This window comes from Egretta garzetta, unplaced genomic scaffold (assembly GCF_000687185.1).
Source record: "Egretta garzetta isolate BGI_Z169 unplaced genomic scaffold, ASM68718v1 scaffold215, whole genome shotgun sequence".
Lineage (NCBI taxonomy): Eukaryota > Metazoa > Chordata > Aves > Pelecaniformes > Ardeidae > Egretta > Egretta garzetta.
The window spans coordinates 4443368-4456953 of NW_009259719.1; the positions used below are offsets into that span (position 1 = coordinate 4443368).

A 13586-nucleotide genomic window follows, 5' to 3' on the forward strand; every position below is an offset into this window, starting at 1 on the left:
GTACTGATTTTAGAAGACTTCTTAGAATGTGGTTTTAATGGAGAGGAAAAAAGGTGAATTATTACCTTTTCTTACATTTATCAAGAAAAACAGCAGAAAAGGGGAAATGTCTCAGCTACAAATCTTTGAATGTTGCTTTCATCTAAATATTTAGGTTTACATATATGGACTGCTGAAAAAGCAAGGTCGACAAAACAGATGTTGTTTTTAAAACATGTCTAGTATAGTCACTTGTTTCTCTAGAAGATGAAATATACATTTAAATCCGTCCAACCAGCCACATTTCAAGCAAACCAATGTCACTAGTCCAACAGTACCACTACGGTTTTGCCTAGCTGGCAAAATCCCTTGTCCCGTTTTTTCCAAGTCTGCGGTTACTCCAATAAGCTGCAATTAAGACATCACTAACTAACTGTCAAGACTGCCTATCCTGAGATATATAATCAGTTTGTAAAATTATGCTCCTATTTCAGCACCCCCAAAATTTTGATCCATTGTTCAGCATTTAGACACTACCTGAGAAGTGAAGCACCTAAATGACTATTCTCAGTCCACCGGAACTTCCCAGTACTAGTTCAAATATTGTTGTTCCACTTCTGCTCCTATACACAAGTTCTGGTCAAGTATCTGAATCACTAAAAAGCACAGTGGCATTACTGACTCAGCATTACGATACTGAGCTAAGGTGATAAATTTAACTCATCTTTGAAAACAGCAACATAATTCAGAGGGTTGGTTTTGGTTTGGGCTGGAGTTTTTTTCAGAAGGGTTGCTAGCTAAGCCTGTTTAAAGGAAAAAATGAGGAACCTTTCCTTATCCTCTAGAGGACAATAAGCTCTTCATATACCCTTGAATCATCAGGATTAGTGAAAAGCCAAACCAATCAAACAGAATAATTCTATCCTAATTTATATTTAAAATAAACTGTAGTGGTTCTTAGCAACTCACATTCAGATCTCATTCCAAAACTGCACATCGTACTTAGTATTTTACAATATCATCAGTTCATCAGATGTCTTCTACCCTGGATTCCTCAGAGGCTAATTTTTAATGCCCTTTCCTAATGAACCTGTGCTACAGTGCCACTCATGTAAGCAGAGCCTTCACTTTGCCTCCCAACCCAATGGTAATTTCTTTTAAATTCTATATACACTCTACCTCCATAAGGTCATGGGACAACTTTAGTTATCCACCTGTTAAGCTCTAAACTGAATGCGAAATCTTTCCAGTTGCATTTGAAAAAAAAATTATATAAAAAATACATATATAGAGCTACTTAAAATTAATATTAAAATATCCATGCCTCCAGAGTAGTGGATTACTACTTTTAGCCCATCTATGAAGAGCCACTTAACATGTTTATACATCTGTGCTGCAGATTAGAGAACTTCATCAAAATACAATCAGGATTTTTTCTTTTAGCATGACTGGTTCAGTGTATATTCTTCATTAGGCTGACAACACTAATCACTAGTCATCTAAATGCTGATCACCATAAACACTAATCCAGCGACTCTGAAACTAATAGGGACTTTTTAGCTGAAAGGAGCATTAAGCAGGCATTTTAAATAAGAGAGCACAATTAAAATGTAATCTGTGATGACTGGGTTCCTTCCAAAAGGAAACCCAGAGACAATTTACTACATTCCTATATCCTGCATATCTATTATGCTGGGCATTCTTTACAATATACCCTTACATTTTATGTATCAACCATTTCTATAAAAAAGCAAATAAGGTCACACTCCGTTTAATCCTTAGAATAGAAAGAAGAGTGAAGTGAGAAAAAATGTATTTACAGTACAAAACTGCAAGGCTACAGACTTCCTGTGCAAATCACACATCTTTACTGGCTACTGTATCTTCAGGCAAAAGGATTGCAGAGCTGAGCTCCTTGTTCTGAATTGGATAATGACTGTTTAGTGGATGCATCTCTGTCCATGTACACCATCCTAAACACAGCTGAGTTCCTACCCATATATTCTCATTAAAATTTTATAGTCTCATCTTCTAATAACCTGTATGTTAAGCTTGTGGTTCTGGGCAACTTCCAATTTTAGTAATTACATTAAATTGCTTAAATTGCCCCAATTACTTCATTTAGAAACAGTATTCTTAAGTTTTTCTATTACTGGTGAGTGTCATCTGCATCCCCAAAATAGCTATATGTCAGTAGTGGTAAATTAATGCTTGTGAATATTCAGAAATTTGGGAAGGAGAAAAAGAATAAAAGATAAAGCTTAATATAAATACAAAATCATTAATTTGATGTTATGGGGCTCAAAGGCAATAAGTATAAATATCTTCTGTCACAATTCTTGAAACATAATTTCTGCTTTTGCTTCCTGGCCGTAACAGCTAAAATATAATTAAAATATTCCTTTTCCCTTGCCTTTTAGATGGGCTGGCTTGCAATTATATGGGATTTTGCTCCACTGCTGTTTGTATAGCTGTTACCTGTTTTTTACTGATATTGAATATAAAACCAACCCCCAGGCAAACAGGTAAACTGACATGAATCTGAAACATAATTGCCAAAGAACAGTACAAACGCATGTAGCAATCAAATCACTGTCATAGATACTGCTGACCCGAAGAAATAGGTCTGAAGTCGCAACAAAGGCAACCAAGGTGTGCAGACCGAAAGATGTGCAACAGCATGGCAAAGGTTAGCACTATAATAAAATGTATTTTAATTCACAGAGTCCATAAAAATATGTAGAGTAGAATAAGTCTATGGAACAAAACTAATACATATATGATGCATTTTGCTTTCTAATTATTCCAGCAAACTTTATAGAAAATAAGGGAGACCTGAGGAATTCAGTGACTATGAAGAAAATGCAGAATACTTCTCTTTCTTGCCATACACTGCTTTATTACCAAGAAAAGAATGTTACTGATGATCCTTAGGGTTTTGTCCCCTATTATATTGCCATTGTAATATAAACATTAATTTCTGCCAGAAAGCTGCCAAAGATGCTGGCATCCAAACTCATATTCCTTCTTGTAATATCTGATGACATCAAGGGCAGCCCTAACATTGCAGAGCAGTGCTGTCATACAATAAAGTAGCATGAGCACAGCCTACAGGACCAAGCACTGGAAAAGGAATGCAAAAACCAGCACCCTTTTGGCTCAAAGATAGCAACAATATTAGCTTGGTTTTGACGACACTGACAACATATTTAGTCTGGTCATATTTTAAAGAATAACAAAATCACATACTTGCTGGGACATACACCAACAATCTAATAATTATACTACTCAACACTAATATGAATGCCTTTCAGGGTGGTCCAACACATTCAAGAGCTGGGGCTGGATGCCAATTTTGGCAAATGCCTTTGCTTTTTTCTCTCTCTTCCCCTCCCTCTGCCTCCACTGGGTAAATGTGGATGCATCAGCTCACAGATCAAAGCATCTGGCCATCTGCACACACAAAAGAAGGTGATTGTCTGTTTGCTTCATGTGCTGAGAACCATTCACCAATGTCAGAAATCACATGCCCTCCTCATAAGTATATGGGGTAGTAAAGACTTTAACTGCGTGACTGTGTAGAGGCACAGTAGTAGGTATTTAGTTGTTTCAGCTTCCAACATTGCCCTAACAACATTCCCTTTCTCTTTTGAAGCAGCAGAAAAATTGGAGTATGGCCAGATGTGTTTATTTTTATGCTGAGTTTCATGAGTGGGTTTTGGGTTTTTTTTTTTTTTATTATTTTGGGGTGGGGTTTTTTTGTTTGTTTGTGAACAAGGTGGTCTGAGATTCAACTTTAGTTCATTTGAAAGCTAGAATTACAGCTGCAAACTCCACACTACCACCATTCTTGGATAGAGATTCACTTCTGACTCTGTTAAGAGCTTACCATCTAAGGAATTATAAAAAATGTCCTGCAGCAAATCAGTGCACCTTTGAGGTGACCCATTTGGCTACTGACCTGGTTTGACCCTGCTTAACTTATCAGATGTAACAGCTAAAAACAACCTGTAATGCGGTCAGATCTGTGAATTGATTAGAGCAAAGCTCTGGAAACAGCACGTAAGTAGCATCTATGAATACAGAGCTTTACTGATTTTTAAAATTAAAGGAGGAATTCGAGCAAAAGTCAAAGGTTTCACTTATTGTCCATCCCAGGAAGAATAGAAAGATGTTGCCTTAACAGAGCTGCTGTCACAGGAGGTGGCACATGGGGCAGTTACACCTATCACTAACACAGTCTAACAAAATGGGATTGCCTATTTTGCTAAGAGGCCTTTATCTGAGGAGAACTACAGTCAAAACCCAGCAATCCTGATGGATGATCACTCCATAAATTAACATGACTACAGATACCAAGATATTTCTGTATTTTCAGAAAAACACACTTATTTCCACTTTTTTGCAGGGCATGAATTGAAGACTATGAAACCTGAAAGATTGGTAAGAGAATACCACAGAACTCTAGGATCCAGGGTGTGACTGAGAGATGGGGTGGACATGAAAAACCACTGCTACAAAGAGTTTTCCAAGTAGGAAAGAGCAAACAAATGCTCAGGACATAGGAATTAAGCAGATTGAATAGAAACCCTATATGCACTGCAATTTCATCATAGAAGCAAAATTAGTTTTGAATACTGAAAAAAAGAGCCAGTTCTGACCCATGGCAAGCAGAAATTTCTGCACAGGCTGATATAACAGTGACTATCAGCAACCAGGAAAGCTAAACCTCTGCAAGTGGCAGGGCAGGAACAAGTGTAATGGCAAGCAATACAGGAAGGCAGTGGAACACACTGAAAATTAGAGGGAAAGAAAGCAAACATGACTGCTGCTAAATGAAGCCAACTGTGCTGTAAAATTTTTAACGCACAATATACCAAAAGGGACAATTTTAGCAGAGCTGTTGTCAAAGTGATATATGACAAAGGCAAGGCACAGCCTTGGAAATAAAAGTCATCCTTATGGAAATTTCTCAAGGACAGACCTGTTCACAAAAGCCATTTAAAACACAAGACCATGCAAACCTGTAAACTAGCATTTCATGACAAATGTCTAATTCCTATTGTTTGGATATTCAGAGGGACATGGAATTATAGAAACAGGTCAACTTCATTACTTGAGACAGTGCAGTAAGGACCAACACACAATGCTTTGAACAGGAAATGTTAAAGACCTCCTAGATTTATCAACACATCCTGCCTCTTGCATACCACAAGTGGAGGCATGATCCCCTTTAGAAAGAAATGTTTTAACATGTAAAATGCATTACAGATGTAGCAGTAGAGGTTTAGTTTATTATAGCCCAGTACATTCCTGGGAGTATCAATGTAGTATGAGTGTGCAAGTATCAGATATGACGGCACACTTATCTATTGGCATGACAAGACATTGGCTCTCATCCTCGCAAATCAACAGTCCCTTACTGATGTAGTGCTTTATAATCCTTGTGTAGCACATCTTCCTTGCACAAAAGACTGTTTGCACAATTTGAATAGAATGGAAGTTTTAGTCAAAGAATAGTTGGAAAAGGCCTCACAGATATGAAAATGTTCAGCTGGTTCAAAACCTCTGCAGCTAGTATTAAAACATACTGAAAACACTGAGCAGATGCACAAATGCATCTTGGGTTGAAGACATTACAAAATCAGTTATGGATTCTTAAACACTATTTGCTCCTTCAGGAATGTGCCAAATAAAAGCAGCAAGAAAGACACCTAGATAAACAAAGTATGGCATAAAAACGTCTTTGTAAGTTTTTAGCCAGACAATATTTTGAAACAGTTTATATTCTAGCCAAGCATAGTAATACTTGACCAGAAGAGCAAGCCTTCTTTTCTCCTCTTCACACAACACAGATCCAAGAAAAATCAAAGAAGGGTCTGTGTTATGTAGCAGGATGGAGACAAATTATTACTGTATTCTAAAATAGTAAACAGAATTGAAAAAAAAAAAAAATGTATCTTTAGATAAACTTCTACGATTCTTTGTCAAATGTCAGTCTTCTCTGCTCCATACTAAACAAAGGCTACAATTTTTACATTGGCCATACAACCATTTAATCAAATGTTTTTGCATATTCAATTCTAAAGCTTTTCAGAAACACGGAACTATTATGTTGATTATCACTAAGCTTACAGATTAAAAGTGCTTTTCCTACATAGTTCATGGAAAAAATAGTCTTCAAAAATCTGTAAATAAAGCAAAATAAACTGAAAAACAAATAAAACTCCCCAATGCATTCCTAGCATATAAAATCAGTCCATTAAAAATAATCTTGTATTGAATCATAAGATTTTTTTCATTAATATATTCCACACTAAAAAATATCCTGGGTACTTTCCCCTGTTTATTATTATAAGTCAATAGCACAATATACCCCGATTCCCTGATTGCTTTGTCTCATTAAAATAATGAAATAAACACAAGCAAGGAAAGTTAGCACTTCAAAAGAGAACAAACCAATTATAATTAATTTTCATTAATTTTTAAGGGTACCTTACTATGGGAAAAGAGGGAAACAGTTTGCACACCAGAGGCTAATGATGAGCAAAAGCCTCCAAGAAATTCTCCACAGACACAGATAGAAAGTGGAAATAACAGCTCTCAAAGAATAATTAGGCATATAATGCCAATAACATGTTTAGTGTATAAAATACGTATTTACACACACACACACACACACTCTGTATATCATTGTAGACAAAAATATGTACGGTGGGTTTTTTTGTTTATTGTCGGTTTGGGGTTTTTGATAAGCTCAAACCTGTCTTCAGATTACACAGTGATTACACAAAAAACAGAACACCAAGAAAACCTCAAACCCAATGTTTTTCCAGGCTCAAAATGCAAAGAATAAAGGTAAGGAGGAGGACACCTTGTCTGTTTAAAGTGACTAAATTTCTTCATGCTTGGTGTGAGACAAAGGCAACTGCTTTTGGGACAGGACAATGATGCCCTAATTGAGGTTTCTTAAACCTGCTTGGGTGGAATTTATTCCTGTTGCTGCTGAAGGAAAAAGAATCATGAAACTTTTGGCAGACATACATTAAATAAATAATGCCTGGCTTTGGGCACTAACTTCTGCTCCAGGTAGGAAACTGATCCACAAGGCAACAAAAACCCACTTCAGTCTCACAAAGAGGAGGAATTATGTTTATAAATTATTTTTGGAGAAAACTTATTTCAAACTTTTCTTGAATTTAAAAATGTATTTCTAAATAGTTCATACCATTCCCTTTTTACCATGCAATACAACATATATCTCACATAAGAACTTCTCACCATTGCACTTCAGACTGACCTTTCAAACAAGCAACATGTTACCAACACATCTTAAAAAGCCAAATGCAGCTAGATGAGGCAACACTAACTAAGCTAGTCCAACATGTTTAATTGTCCTTACTGGTTCTGCAGTTGTGATTGTCCAGGGACAGATTCCATCATTTCAGTGCTGACATTCTTAACGTTTCTTTTTCATTCAATGATGTTAATTGTAAACAGGTGAGACGAGAACTTGTTTTACCTTAAGGGATGCTTGGGTAAAGTGGTAATCCCCAGGGATAATCAAAAATGAAGCAGAAAACTTAATCACACTTCTATTCAGGTAAGCACCACAAACATGGTAATGGACAGTAACAGTGCTTGGGTTAAGCCTAGTTAAAAAGTCTCAGTCAACTGTATATATTAAAGCATACTCTCATCAACTTCAGTAAGTTCACTCTGATTCAAAGAAAGGTTGCTATTGCCTTGCTGATTACTCATATTCTCAGTCTAGTGAAACTTTTGCTTTTGTGTTTCATTTACTTCATTCTTGAAAATTGTGTCTTTGTACTCCACTTTCTTCCCCTACAGTTCAAAGGGTTCACATGTCATTTCTCTCACTGGCCCTTCCAATATAACATCCCTCATAGTGAAACAGGTGAGTTGCAGCAAGTGAGGACAAAATTCAGTTTGACCACACAAACCTGAGACGTTTTCTAAAGAGGTAGTTGGTGGGACCCAATGTGAACTTATGCTTATGGAACTTGAGGCAACAGACCTCCTGGCGTTCACACTGAGCCCACTTACACATCTACCCAGGTAAGTGCAGTGCAGGACCATACTGAGATGCTGATTCCAGCGCTGGAAGTCACAGAGCTGAACTAGAATGACGGGCCTTAGAGGAGGATTCATTATCTGCAACACCACACTCTCAGCAGCCTTTTAACATTCTCAGTTGAGCTCCAATCTGTCCTGTGGATATGCCTTTATACATTCCTAGATGGGCTACCGAGTACCTAGGCCCAAGTGGACAGGAATAACAGCATTAAACAGCTGCTGCTTCCAACCCTTCACAATGGGAGCTGAAATGGTGGCTCCACAGCTTCTAATCAGTCATCAGAGAAGTTAATACTCATCAGAGACAATAATACAGAAAAAAGGAAAGATAAAAGAGGCAACAGAGTAGTTTTCTATCGTTATGGGCCAATGGTAAATTATTGTCGCTTTCTTGCCCCTGGAAGCAACGAGGAAGTAGGGGAGCCATCACGATTAACAGAAGTGTTTCAGGTCAAAAAGCCTCTTAGTATTCAGTGTGCATTAACAAACCTTCACTGGCTCACATTTATCAAAAGGCAAAGCCCAACCCCAAGTTACTAAGCAGCAGCTGCTGAATAAGGAGTGGTAGAGAGTAGGGCTTTTTAGAGAAAAAACGTAGCATTACCGTGTAGCCTGTATCTGACATCTAGTTGCCATGGTGATGTGGATGTATTAGAAACATACAGATTAGATCCACAGCCAGAGACAGACAGACTGGGATACGAGAAAGATAAAGCACAGTACACATCTTGCGTGGTGATGCCAACATTTCTAAACGGCTTGCTGTTAAAGACAGAGAATTGAAAAAAGAAAAAAAAAAAAAAACAACCTGTGAAGCTAAAGCCCTTTGCAAGAACAAAGCAGCGGCTTGAGTAGACTCTGGGAATCGGATCTGAGGCAGAATTTGAGCAAAACCAGATGGAACAAGTGGAGAAGTCTGTGCATCTTTGTCCAATAGCCAGTAAGAGCTAAAACAAATATGGGAAGATAGGAAATTCTCTCCAACCTTGACTAAATCTGTTAGACTAAGAAAGTTCCTTTTAAATTAAACAGTGACCAAAGTTGGGGAGACAGTGCAAACACTGTCCTAGAGATCTTAAAATGTGAAGACAAACAATTCAAGGGAAGGATTTCAGGATATAAATACAGTGGTCCAGGACAATATGTGGCCATGACTATTTAAATAACAACTTCAGGACATTGACTTTTCAGAAGCATAGTCCATAAAATCATATACAACAGTGACGGACAAGATTTTATTTCTTAATTTCACACCTTGCAGGAAAAGGGTTTTACATATCTGCTAGCTGCAGATTATAATCTTTCTGCAACACTTGAGAAATGGTTTTTTTTGGTTCTAATATTCCAGAAAATAGGTAATCTCAATTTTGACAGCTACTTGGAAGGCATTGATAGGAAAGTATGACTGAACAATATTCATAGCTCTTTTAAAGTATCAAATTGAAAAAACCTCACTTAATCAAAAAATGGTTGTGGTTCATCACATTTCAATATCTTTTAGAAAATGCTCTATTACATGCAGCAGAGTTTTTTCCTATGCAAGCAAAACTTTTGATTAGAGTCTGCATTTACTGACTTGTAGTGCATAAACTCATCTTTTAACATGCAGTGAAAATCATGCAATGAAAATGCCATTTGACACAGGTAATATTCTTTACCAGTCTCTAAATTGTTCAAACAAAACTTAAAGATAATTTGTGAAGTCTAAGATCTACTTTTGCAATGTTTCCAGTGTTCGAGAAGTAAACACGGTAAGCAGAAAAGCACAGACCAGACCTGATGCTTTTGTTACTAAAGACACCAAGTTCAGAATTATTCAAAGCTGTATTGCGTTCATACTGTTTGTAAATAGTTTCTTAAAGTATTAGTGATTCCAAAGATAGGAAGGAAGGAAACAACTGCAAGAAAAGAAGGAAAACATCTTGTGATAGAACAAGGTGTAATGGCTTTAAACTAAAAGAAGGTATATTCAGACTAGAAAGAAGGAAGACATTTTTTTATAGTGAGGGTGGCGAAACACTGGAATGGGTTGCCCAGAGAGGTGGTAGATGCCCCATCCTTGGGAACATTCAAGGCCAGGTTCAGGGCCCTGAGCAACCTGATCTTGTTGAAGATGTCCCTGCACACTGCAGGGGGGGGTCAGGCTAGAAAGGACTTTAAAGGTCCCCTCCCACCCAAACTATTCTGTGATCTACAACCCAGAAAATAATATGAGAGCATACAAATAACTGATTGCCAACTTTCCATAGTAATAATAATAATCGTAACACAAAGCTTTTAAATAAAGGTTTAAGTCACATGATAAAATCTATACTTTCAACAGCCAGGAAATGATAGGTGACGAGAGACAGAGAGAGGCACAAAAGACAGTACACATGTGCTACAAATAATTGTGTCATGAGCAAAGCTGTAAGAGAAAGAGATAAAGCCTATTTCTGCTGAAGAGTATTGCAAGCTTGTAAAAAAAGACCAAATCAAATATACCGAGTCATGGAGGAATGCTAAACATGGGGTCTCCACATGGAAATCAACTGAATTGTGAAAATAAGAGCAGTAATAAAAATTGAATTGAAATCCATAGGAAAATACAGGATATATATATATAGTCACCTTGTCTCTGAAATGAGTGAAGTCCAAATATACTTCAGGACTTGTAAGATACTTTTTAATCACTTCTTTTATAAATCCATATTTACTCAGAGATATCACTGGTACAGAGTCAAAACGGTTGCTAATACTTGAATTTATTTCAAATCCAATGGTGTGGAATTAGCCTCAGTGTGGTATTAATTTAAGGAGAAATTAATTTAGGCTATTAATAATGAAGACTTATCTTTTTACACATTATTGAACTTTTAATTGTATTTTACATTTGTGAACCATTTTTTAAAAATGCTGATGACACAGCTTGACACTCTCAGCAACATATTGTGTGCCTTATGTTTGTTAGTTGAGTTGACATAAACCATATCTCCTGTTGACAGAAACGCTTGAAAATATTCATGGACTTCAGCATCCATCACAGAAGAACTCTGCAGTTATGGAAAGCACTGATAAAATCCCTTCCTGTACTTCAAAACCACCAGAACAGCAGCTATACCACAGTATGAGGATGGAAAGAACAGATATAAGACAGTCAGACAGACTTCTCTAAGTTAAAGTTTATATTATCGCCTTTATTTTTCAAAGCAGCAGATTAACTCTTGGACTGTATAACACTGATCATCAAATTTTCTTCTGTATCTTGGTTATTCTGCTCTGTCAGAAAAGACACAGCATCATCTTCCACGAAGACTACTACTTCATTATCTATATATACCTGGATAGATATCTGACAATCTGCAATCCAATTTTTTTTTTTTTTTTTAAAACATCTCAAACAAAATGGATTTGGAGAAATTGATTTTTCACCTGCTCATACCCACGCTATTCTCCAGCTTCCTTAAAAATATCTTCCCCGTAACATACCTATATTTCCTAATTTAACAGAGAACCAGGCCCAATGATGTAAAAATGTAAAAGTAATTTACTAAGGCACCTGCCAATTTATGATAGCAGAGATTTTATAAGCTAACCAGTCTCTGGGCTGCTGATACATATTTGCCCAACTGGTTCATCACATTTCAATATCTTTTAGAAAATGCTCTATTACATGCAGCAGAGTTTTTTCCTATGCAAGCAAAACTTTTGATTAGAGTCTGCATTTACTGACTTGTAGTGCATAAACTCATCTTTTAACATGCAGTGAAAATCATGCAATGAAAATGCCATTTGACACAGGTAATATTCTTTACCAGTCTCTAAATTGTTCAAACAAAACTTAAAGATAATTTGTGAAGTCTAAGATCTACTTTTGCAATGTTTCCAGTGTTCGAGAAGTAAACACGGTAAGCAGAAAAGCACAGACCAGACCTGATGCTTTTGTTACTAAAGACACCAAGTTCAGAATTATTCAAAGCTGTATTGCGTTCATACTGTTTGTAAATAGTTTCTTAAAGTATTAGTGATTCCAAAGATAGGAAGGAAGGAAACAACTGCAAGAAAAGAAGGAAAACATCTTGTGATAGAACAAGGTGTAATGGCTTTAAACTAAAAGAAGGTATATTCAGACTAGAAAGAAGGAAGACATTTTTTTATAGTGAGGGTGGCGAAACACTGGAATGGGTTGCCCAGAGAGGTGGTAGATGCCCCATCCTTGGGAACATTCAAGGCCAGGTTCAGGGCCCTGAGCAACCTGATCTTGTTGAAGATGTCCCTGCACACTGCAGGGGGGGGTCAGGCTAGAAAGGACTTTAAAGGTCCCCTCCCACCCAAACTATTCTGTGATCTACAACCCAGAAAATAATATGAGAGCATACAAATAACTGATTGCCAACTTTCCATAGTAATAATAATAATCGTAACACAAAGCTTTTAAATAAAGGTTTAAGTCACATGATAAAATCTATACTTTCAACAGCCAGGAAATGATAGGTGACGAGAGACAGAGAGAGGCACAAAAGACAGTACACATGTGCTACAAATAATTGTGTCATGAGCAAAGCTGTAAGAGAAAGAGATAAAGCCTATTTCTGCTGAAGAGTATTGCAAGCTTGTAAAAAAAGACCAAATCAAATATACCAAGTCATGGAGGAATGCTAAACATGGGGTCTCCACATGGAAATCAACTGAATTGTGAAAATAAGAGCAGTAATAAAAATTGAATTGAAATCCATAGGAAAATACAGGATATCAGTACCTAAAGGGGGCCTATAGGAAAGAGGGGGAAAACCTTTTTAGTAGGGCCAGCTGCGTTAGGACAAGGGGTAATGGTTTTAAACTAAATCGGGGTAGGTTTAGGCTAGATATAAGGAAAAAATTCTTTACAATGAGGGTGGTAAACCACTGGAACAGGTTGCCCAGAGAGGTAGTGGAGGCCCCATCCCTGGAAACATTCAAGGCCAGGTTGGATGGGGCTCTGAGCAACCTGATCTAGTTGGCGGTGTCCCTGCTGACTGCAGGGGGGTTGGACTCGATGACCTCTAGTGGTCCCTTCCAACCCAAAACATTCTATGATTCTATGATTCTATGATATATATATAGTCACCTTGTCTCTGAAATGAGTGAAGTCCAAATATACTTCAGGACTTGTAAGATACTTTTTAATCACTTCTTTTATAAATCCATATTTACTCAGAGATATCACTGGTACAGAGTCAAAACGGTTGCTAATACTTGAATTTATTTCAAATCCAATGGTGTGGAATTAGCCTCAGTGTGGTATTAATTTAAGGAGAAATTAATTTAGGCTATTAATAATGAAGACTTATCTTTTTACACATTATTGAACTTTTAATTGTATTTTACATTTGTGAACCATTTTTTAAAAATGCTGATGACACAGCTTGACACTCTCAGCAACATATTGTGTGCCTTATGTTTGTTAGTTGAGTTGACATAAACCATATCTCCTGTTGACAGAAACGCTTGAAAATATTCATGGACTTCAGCATCCATCACAGAAGAACTCT

The 13586-nt window shown here is 37.0% G+C and overlaps 1 protein-coding gene across 1 annotated transcript in view; it reads right to left on the reverse strand.

Moving 5' to 3' along the window:
- The window catches only part of CACNA2D3 (calcium voltage-gated channel auxiliary subunit alpha2delta 3), a 474057-nt gene that overhangs the window by 267954 nt on the left and 192517 nt on the right, over positions 1-13586 (reverse strand). The window contains exon 7 of the mRNA XM_009639329.2: positions 3822-3828. Within this exon, the coding sequence (XP_009637624.1) occupies positions 3822-3828 (7 nt within the window). The remainder of the gene's footprint in view (positions 1-3821; positions 3829-13586) is intronic.